The following is a 10,260-nucleotide window of genomic DNA, read 5'->3' as shown; positions in this document are numbered from 1 at the left end:
TTGAAGAGGGATAGAAGATGTAAGAGATGAGGAACCCTTGCCAAGTATCTTAGTTTTGGTACCATTAGCAATAGTAAAAAATTTCTGGGGAAGACATGGAGATAAAGAATGAAACATGTGTTTGTTACAAAACATCTTGAAGAAGGATAGAAGATGTAAGAGATGAGGAACCCTTGCCAAGTACCTTGGTTTTGGTACCATTAGCGAGAGTAAAAATTTTATGGGGAAGACATGGAGATAAAGAATGAAACATGTGTTTGTTACAAAACATCTTGAAGAGGGATAGAAGATGTAAGAGATGAGGAACCCTTGCCAAGTACCTTGGTTTTGGTACCATTAGCAATAGTAACAAATTTCTGGGGAAGACATGGAGATAAAGAATGAAACATGTGTTTGTTACCTGACAGATGTTTGGAGGCCCCATAGTCGATGATCCAAGAGGAAGAGGATGAAAAGGAAGAAAGTATACCTGAGGCAATGGTGGTAGCAGCAGTAGGTAATGGTAGAATGGAGGACTCCATTAAAGACTTCATCTTCTGAAATGCGGCATAATCTTTAGCAGTGAGAGTCACGTTACCGGATTGGGACTCAGCCTTTTCTTCTCGTTTATCAATATTAATTGAGGTTGGGTTAGCTGTAGCCCAATCAAGCTTGCCATGAAGTTTCCAGTATGTTTCCACAAGGTGGTTCTAACCACCACAATATGTGCAAAGGCAAGGCTCAGTGTAGGAATGGGTTGGACCCATTCTACCACCTCTATTGTGACCTCCTCTTATATTTCTATTGCATCCTCGGTATGAGGATGATGTACCCCTATTACCAGAGTACATAGCAGATGAAGCATCAATAGGGGAAGTAGGAGATGGATCAAGGATCCGTAGCAACATGGCACTGATGTCATCAAAGGATGGAAGAGCGGAGGAGATAAGAAGTTGGGTTTTAACAACCTCAAGTTAGGGCTTGATATTTGTCAAGTAAATGGCTGCTACCAAGTCCTCCTGTTGCCTTTCTTGAACTGCAATGTTTGTTGAATATAGTTGAGCGATTTTCCTTTCTTGGAGAAGGCCCTGAAATTGGGCCAAAAACTCATGAATGTTATCTCCTTGTTTAGTATTCAACATACTTTGTAAGACATCGAATAATTTTTGTAAGGAGGCCGTACTGGAGTATAGCTTAGCACATGCGTCCCAAATATCCTTGGTTGTTTCCAAGTGGACCACATTGTTAGCTACTTGCTCTTCCATGCAATTGATGAGCCAACTAATAAGCTGGTTTTCATTTTTAACCTACTTGAGGTAGGCTACATCTTCTTCATCAATCAGAGGAGGGAGTTTGATTACGTGATTGAGAAGGTCATGAGTAACGAGAACCCTTTGTACCAATTGTGACCAACTAAGATAATTGGAGAGACCTCTTAATGGAATTGTAGTAATGTGGAGTATGTCACTCTTGCTACTTGTTCCAGTCTCCATTATGAGGCTATTCAAATTCCAAGGTCAATTGCAAGGGGCGTCTTCAAATAACAATTACTCAATGCAATTTGTAGAAACCGTGGACCAAATCAGCCATTGACAATGGAATGAATAAAAATTTTCCATGAGAGCAAGCACCATATCGTCAAGGAATTTGTGCTTTTAGCAAGTGAAGACAAGATCCTGCCATCACTCAATTCCTCTTATATTCTTATAGAAAAACAAAGAGGAGAGGATAGATGCAAACTCTTATGCCTTATTCCAAACTCCAACACAAACCTTGGGTAAACTTTTGTAGAAATACTTAGAGGCAAATCAAGACTCTAGGAAACAAACTTTTCTTAGCTCATGGGAACACTCCAACGTAAAAAAAAGAAGAAGCAATTGTTGGAGTTCAAGAGAAGCAAAATAATAGAGATAAATAGGTGCTGGAATTTTAACCATACAAAGGTCATCCAACAACATAACAAGATCCCATGAGCAGCGTCAAGTGAGAGAATTTACAACAACATGTGCTGGAATTCCACCTCAAAGAAAATTGATCCAATTTGCATAAAGGTAACCGAATCACAAATCATCATTTCATCAATCTTGACAAGACACTAGCAATAACTAATCTTGATCAAGCTTGTAATTTAGCTACAAGAAGATCAAGATTATAACATCTTCTCATAAGAGATAAATCTTCACAACCGCTCAGATGAAGATTATATTGACTTGATGTAATTCATAAATCAATAATTCAATAATTAAAGAAAGAGTATGTAAATAATGGCCAAAATACACTTATCTCTTCATGGCTGGACTTCTTCTTTCATGAACAAATTCTTGGACAGACTTCATAAATAATTTTTTGTATACTTCATCAAGGGGGATCCTAAACACCTTGCTCTGATACCATGTAGATTTTAGGATCCCATGTGGAGGACTTTAGATCAACGAAGAATGAGAAGAAGAAGAGAGGCAGGAGAGAATAAGGAGAAGGAATGAACCAAGATGGAGAGAGTTTCGATTAAGGGAGAAGAAGGTGTGTCGACCAAGAGAGGAGGGAGGTTGGACGGATTTCATGAGAAAAGAGGGGAGAGCTTCAATACTCTACCTCTTACCCAATGCCTTTATTTATAACTTTACAATGCCCTTAGGGATACAACTTGATAAAAGAAGAGACATAAAAAGAACAAGTATTTACACCTTTATGCCATCTTTATGGAAAGTATCATATTTTACCCATATGCCACCAGTTAGACGTGTGGGATTACTAGCCTTGAGATTGTGGGCTTGAGCCCATCTTCCAACAAATATCAATACCTCCATCTTAAAATATCTAAGTGTAGTTTTTCTTCAACGAATCTTGGACATGTGGTCTCTTTTGGCCTAAGAGAGGGGGGGGGGGGGGGGGGGGGGGGGGGGGGTGTGCTTGGTTGTGTGCTAAGTGTGCCAGATTGAAATTTAAAGAAAATATAAAATGCACACACCATAAATAACAAAGGCGTTTTGTTATCAACGTGCCCCTATTGGTATTCGCCACCCAAAAACCCTTGCTTAGAAAATTCTACTAATTTACTCTATTAGTTGGGATTTACACAAAGGAGATTTCAATTCTATTTTAATCCACATACACGCTCAAGTGGGATTTTGAGAAGATTTGTAGCTCTTGTTCTCTCAAAAAATATTTTAAAATGAATTTCAAGTAAAGATTGATTTGATTGTGGTAGGTTTACAAATAAATGTGCACGTTTGTTGGGGTATTTATAACTTGCCCAAGCCAAACTAGCCATTATTTGGCCGTTTACAAAAAGCTGACAACTCAATGATCGATAAATACAAAGTAATGATTGATCAATCATATGTAAAGGCTATATTTTTGTTAGACTTTAGGCTAATTTAGCGATCAATTCCTTTTAGACATATTAGAAAGTTTAAGTTAATTCATTTGTCCAACCTGATTGATAAATCAAGCATTCTTCCTCTGGCTATGCAAAAATATGTATGATAAATCAATGACTTGTGTCTGATTATCATGCATTATATCCCTTATTGCTGTACTTTTGTATGATCAATGAATATTGTAGCTATGATCGATTATGCTTTATAATTTTCCATTGCTTGGACAAGGATGATCGATCAATTCAATAGGATTGATTGATCATGCATTATAGCTCATTGTGTACAAGTTTTGTTTGATCGATCAATTACCCTAATTGATCGATCATGCTTTATACTTGTAGCCAGATTGAATTTTGGATGATCGATCATGCCAAAGCCATTTTCCTAATCTAGGCTTCAAAGCATGATAAAAATTTATCCTAAGTAATTCTAACATGTTTAAAACTTCGATGTGCATATGTAAAACATGTTGTGAATGCAATATGCCCTAAAGCTCCAAAAGTTCATTTGTACCTCAATTTTGAACATTTGGGGCTGCTCTCTTATATAGTTAGAGTTCTTAAAATTCTAAAAAACTTGGACTCTAAACTTCCATTCTTCATTTCTTCACTCATGGGCACTTCTTCAAGATGACTTGACACATAGATAGAGCTTGAGGCATTGAGATGCATATGTCAGTTCTTTTTCAAGGACCTTGATTTCTATATCTCTTGAAGGAAAGACCCCTAAAATGCTAAATTTATAATAATTAGCAGTATTAAATTTTTTTATCATCAAAATATGGATAGCAGTCAACTCTAGGTTAACAATCTCTCAAGAAAGTGTGTTGTTTGAACAAGATAAAATCCAAACATTATTGGATTGGCCCTTACCCAAAACCTTGAAACACTCTAAGGGTTCTTAGGTCTAACTGAATATTATCATCCATGTATCAAAGATTATGCCACAATTACTTGACCTCTAACTATCTTACTCTAAAAGATGCTTTTATATGGGATGATAATGATACCTAGGTTTTTGAGAGCCTCTAATAAAAAATGTGTATTGCTCGGGTATTGGCTCTACCAAATTTTTTGAAAACTTTTCTTATTGAATATGATGCTTCTAGAACCATTGTTATGGCATTCTTGATGTAGGATGGACAACCAATTGCTTACTACAACCAACCTCTCAAGGGTAGGATGCTCTCTTGATCCACATATGAAAAAAGACTTATGCTTTGGTCCTAGCAGTACAACATTGGCAACCATATCTAATTGAGAGAAAGTTCACTATTTCAATCGACCATTGCTCTTTCAAATATTTGTTCCAATAAAAAATCATCACTCAAATGCAATGATGGTTGGTCAAACTGAGGGGTCACAACTTTAAAATTATCCACAAAAAGGAAGCAAGAACACAATAGTTGGTAGTCTCTCCCATCAATATGGCACTACTCTCCACTATCTTAGTGCATCACCTGTTCCTTTACTGTTGTAGGATATTAAAGAATCTTACACAATGTATTCAACCATGCATGAATTCCAAAAATTATGTCAAAATTATTCCATAATGCCCCACCACAAGGAGGTAAATTCATTACTCTTATTTCATAATAAAGTAGTGGTTTAAGCACTTCACAAACCCTTAGTACAAACAGTATTCAAGGAAATGCATAACTCTCCCACTGAGGGACATGAAGGTATTCTAAAAGCTCACTATAGGGTATGAATCTCTTTCTTTTGGTGAGGTCTCAAAGCTGATGTCAAGGCGTATGTGGCCCATTGCAATGTTTACCAACACATCAAATATAACACTACAATGATCAATAGGATTCATGCAACCTTTACCTATCCCAGACAAAGTTTGGGAGGATTTATCGATTGATTTCATCGAAGGGCTTCCTCCTTTAAAATGAAATACATTGATATTTTTATCATGGATAGATTCATAAATTATGTCTATTTTTGTGCTCTCAAGCATCCGTATACAATAAAGACCATTGTTGAAGACTATTTCACTCATTTAGCCAAATTATATGGCATGCCATGAACTATAACTTTGGACAAAGATTAAAATTTTCTAAGCTTCTACTAAAAAGAATTTTTTCTGTTGTAGGGCACAACTTGACAAATGAGTACAACTTATCATCCTAAAATTGATGGACACATCAAAGTGGTCAATCAATGCTTATAAACCTCCTTGAACTGATTTTGTTGGAGACAAACCATCTTTCTGGAGCCTTTGTCTTCCTTGGATAGAGTACTCTTACAATACTTCTTCTCATATTTATGTAAATATATCTTCTTTTGAATTAGAATATGGTAGACCTCCTTTGGACATCTCATCATATGACAAAGTCACCACACATATTGCAACTCGTAAAGAAGCCTTGGTAGATCGAGATCAGACTTTGAAACTGGTCAAACACCATCTAGCTTTATCTCAATAACGCATGAAGAGTCAACATGACTGCAAACACATGAAATCAAGTTTTCTGTGGGTGATTGGGTCTCTTTGAAGCTCCAACGCTATAGACAACAATCACTTGCCACAAGACAGAATTAGAAACTTGTCCCAATAATTTTTGGACCCTTCAAAGTGTTTTAATCAATTGCAAAGTAGCATACAGTTTGCGCTTACTAGAGGAATCGGCCATCCATCTGGAATTCCACGACTCTCAATTAAAAAGCAACTAGGAGAAACAAAAACTATGTGCATCACCATGTCATCCATTAAAGCAAAAAAAATAGTTCTCCCACTGGTTATATTGAAGAAATATCAGGTACAACGTGGCTCTAACTTACATACATAGGTCCTCGTTTAATGGGATCAAACCCTGCTAGAAGAAGTCACTTGGGAACTTGAGGATGGCTTCCTTATTCTCGTTCTAGGTTTCCAACCTTGACAACAAGGTTGATCTTCAGGAAGGGTGAAATAATAACAAACCTAAAACCTCTAAAAGAAACAAGGAAAAAGGAATAATAAGCAAGAAAAGAAGGGAAGGGATACCACCTGGAAAATTAGTAGGTGACACACATGTTCATCCAGATGCATGGGGCATGTAAGGTGAAAGGCAAAAGTCGCAAGAGATATAAAGGCCAAGGGTAGAGATGTGAGTATTACTTTCCTCTTTTTGGTAGATTCCTAGAATTTATACTTTTCTCTCTTAAAATATCTCAAGTGAATAAGATTGCATTTGATTTAAAAATTTTCAAAAATCTCTCTTTTAATTTATGTAATTAGGAAATCCTAATTGATTGAGGAGTTTCTCTAGAGAAAAAGTATAAATAAGGATATTGGCTGAAGTAAAAATCAAACAAACTAATCCCAAAACCTCTTTTGCTCTCCTCTCCCTATCCAAAAATTCATCCCAACTCTGTCTCTCCTTTTCTTTCCTTCTTTGCCTCTCTCCCTCTCTCCCTTTCTTCTCTTCTTTTGCCTCCCCCTTGACTAGAAGCTTTCTTGCTTCCTTCCTCCAAGATCCTCACATGGTCCCTCTTGCCCCATAGAGCCCCTTCGCCTCAAAATCCTCTCCATTCTATCAAGCCTTTTCCATCAAAATACTATTCACACACCAATTCCAGCCTTTTCCCAAGACATCCAACCTTAGATCCTTTTTTGAAAGATGAAAAAATAGGGCCTTAGAGTGGTTTCTATCAATATAAGGGGGATGTAGAAGAAAATATGTACATAACAATAATGTACAAGCCATAGGAAGGGGGTGTAAAATCTAATTGCCAAAGAGAAAATATTGCATGATACCCGTAAGAATTTTGATGATGTCAAAAGGGGGAGAAACATTGAGATAAGCAAATAAAAAGGCCTACAAAAGAAAGGGAGAGAAGAATTAAGATAAGCACAAAAAGTGTTTAAAAAAGCGAAAAAACTAAGTGGTATTCTCTAATTGAATAATTTAGAAAGGGAAACATATAGAGAATTGGACTCAGGGGAAGTCAAGATAGAACATGAGATATATAAGGCATATGGAAAATTTCAAAATTTAGGCATAAATATGCACTCATATTAGCTTATATTTTTATATGCTTGTAAGTGTTTGTCATCATAAAAATGGGGGAGAATGATAAGTTCAAGATCCTCATGAAGATTATTTGGATTATAATAAACACTTAAGTTACTAAAGATATGAAAAGGAAGTTTCTAGCAACACATTCATTTGAAAAGGAACAATAAAATAATTTCATCGAGAAATGGTTAATTATTGCCAATGAAATTCGTTTTTATCGACATTTACTTTTTTTTTGTGGGTTATTCCCAACGAGAGTTCTAGGTGAAAACTTACATCCAGAATGCTTTTATTAAAAAAAATAATCTTTTCTAGAGAAAAGTCAAACTTCTTGTAGTGGATCTTTTATGCTTCTTTTCTTCTTTTTATTTGAATTTTTTTTTTATCACTCTTTATCAAGATTTATGTCTGTCTTCTTAAGTTCAACTTTAGTTCTATACAAAAGCACTACTTAACTCTTGTTTTGTTTTCCTCATTGTTCCTTTTGTTTGTCATCCTTTTTTCTAGTTGGTTTAACGTCTAATGTTGTAGTCGAAGGTTGGTGAATTGATTGGGAAATATTTTACCTATATGAAGTCTTTTTAGTCAATAAGACTTTTCCTTACAATTTAAAGGTGAAATAGTATATAAAATAGGACCCACCCATTAGTAGGTACATAATTCAAACTGGAGATAATGTTAATTATGACGTCTAGCAGTCATATAATGTGTACTAGGACTCCATTTGTTAGCTCAATTACCATATCGTGAGGAATTGACATATAGACTGATATCAATTGATAGATTGATTTGATAATGGCCTAATCAATTAGTAGTCAAATAATGTGTAAGTGGCTATTAGGACTCCATCTACTAACTTAATTACCAACAAAATATGAATTTATAAAAAAATTATTATCAATTAATTAAATTATTTGATCTAAGAACCCTATAATCAATTCAATTGACCATTCCTAGTACTCAAAAATAAAAAAAACATTATAACAGGACTCTATCATTTAACTCAAATAATTAAAAAATAAATTATTATAAACTAAAAAATTATCCAACATGAACGTGTAGACCCCCGGCAGGAGTGAGACTAAACAAATCAATAACCTTTTCACCTTTGATTTTCTTCTTTTGTTAAATCAAAATAGACTATATATAGCTGCCCACATGCTCATTCAAAAACCAGACACTGCCCGTTCACAAATTTCTTATCTTGCTATGGCGCTTAAACTTCTCTCCTTTCTGGCAACTTCCCTTCTTCTTCTCTTCGTTTGCTCTCTGCCCTCTCCTGCGCTCTCCAGGGAGATCAAGGGTGTGAAACCGAAGCATAAACCCTTCGGTTTTCTGCAAAACTTGGTGGGATGCCAGAAAGGAGATACTGTTGAAGGCCTTCGCCAGCTAAAGCAGTACCTCCACAGGTTCGGCTACCTGCAGAGCTACTCACCTTCCCTAGAAGGTACTTCTCGGGATGACAATTTCGATCATCTCCTTGAGTCCGCCATCAGGACTTACCAGCTAAATTACAATCTCAATGTCTCCGGGAAGCTCGACGCCCGGACGGTGGAACAAATGATGAAGCCTAGATGTGGGGTTCCAGACATCATCAATGGGACGACTTCCATGAACTCCGGCAAATCTCATCACTCTAGGCCGGCAAGCGTCCATGTTGTCCTGCACTATACTGTGAACCAGGGGCGCCGTAAATGGGGAAAGACCCAACTTACCTATGCTTTCCTGAACAGTGGAGACAGACTAAGATCCATTACAGCCGATGCTTTCAGAAAATGGTCAGCGGTGACCAAGTTCTCCTTCCAGGAGATTGAGAGCCTGGAGAGTTCAGACATCAAAATCGGATTCTATGCCGGTGATCACGGAGATGGTAAACCCTTCGATGGCCCGGGAGGAACCCTTGCCCATTCTTTTTACCCAACCGTTGGGCAGTTCCATCTGGACAAGGAAGAGAGCTGGTCGACCAATCCCAACATGAAAGAGTTTGACTTGGAATCCGTGGCTGTCCATGAGATAGGTCACTTGCTCGGGCTTGGTCATAGTTCAGTTGCGGAAGCCATCATGTACTCCGGCATTCCTACTGGTGTTGTCAAGAGAGAGCTGCACCAGGATGACATCGACGGCATCAGAGATCTGTATGATCTCTGATTGGATTGGCCTATTCACTATCTTGCCATTAGCTCATGGAATAAATTGAAAAGTGAGTTTTATCTCTCTGCATGTAGTGACGTCAAGGAGCTTTTACTGTATTCTGGTTATAATCAACAATGATTTAACGAAAGAATGTGGATTGCAATAGAACCGGTTCTGAAGCTGTATACGCTCTATAACATACATATCATCATTCAAATTCATTTAGTTTTTAGCGCAAAATTTTAGTTGGTCCCACTTTTTTTTTTTTTAAAATTTTTTCATCTGCCTTTATTTGGATTCTTAAAAAATAGTTGAACCAATTGGGTTAGAGTTTAAAAGTTGTAAAATTTGAAATAATACATTTTTCTAAAAGTTGAACCAATTGGGTTAGAGTTTAAAAGTTGCTTGAAATTTGTGAAATTAGATGATATTACAAGAAAAAGACAAGAAACATGAGAGAGAGAGAGAGAGAGAGAGAGAGAGAGAGGGAGAGAGAGAGAGAGAGAGAGAAACAAGGCTTCTTAATAGGTAGTAGGAATAGAGGAGCATGTTAAGGCTGCCAAAAAAGACACACAACTCAAGGATAACTTGTGAGTAGATATTGTTTGCAATTGGATGAGAAGTAGAGGGTGGTTGAATGGTACTAGACCAAGGTTCCTTTTGTATAGAAATAGGCCTAGTATCATAAGGTGGGCCAAACACAACAAGAGAAGGTGGTGGAGAACTTACCTCAGGAACACCATAAGATTCCACAGGTGAGTG

The 10,260-nt window shown here is 36.8% G+C and overlaps 1 protein-coding gene across 1 annotated transcript; it reads left to right on the top strand.

Moving 5' to 3' along the window:
- Positions 1-8,574: 8,574 nt before the first annotated feature.
- On the top strand, positions 8,575-9,589 carry LOC137940608 (metalloendoproteinase 2-MMP-like). The gene has a single exon (XM_068785763.1). It carries the CDS (start codon positions 8,575-8,577, stop codon positions 9,511-9,513), a length of 939 nt encoding a protein of 312 aa, XP_068641864.1. The 3' UTR covers positions 9,514-9,589.
- Positions 9,590-10,260: the final 671 nt, after the last annotated feature.

The sequence above is a fragment of the Aristolochia californica genome, unplaced genomic scaffold (genome assembly GCF_029961685.1).
Source record: "Aristolochia californica isolate CCGP_79_NKW_82.1479 unplaced genomic scaffold, dmAriCali1.0.hap1 SCAF_9, whole genome shotgun sequence".
Classification (NCBI taxonomy): domain Eukaryota; kingdom Viridiplantae; phylum Streptophyta; class Magnoliopsida; order Piperales; family Aristolochiaceae; genus Aristolochia; species Aristolochia californica.
This window is presented reverse-complemented; position numbering and strand designations above follow the sequence as displayed.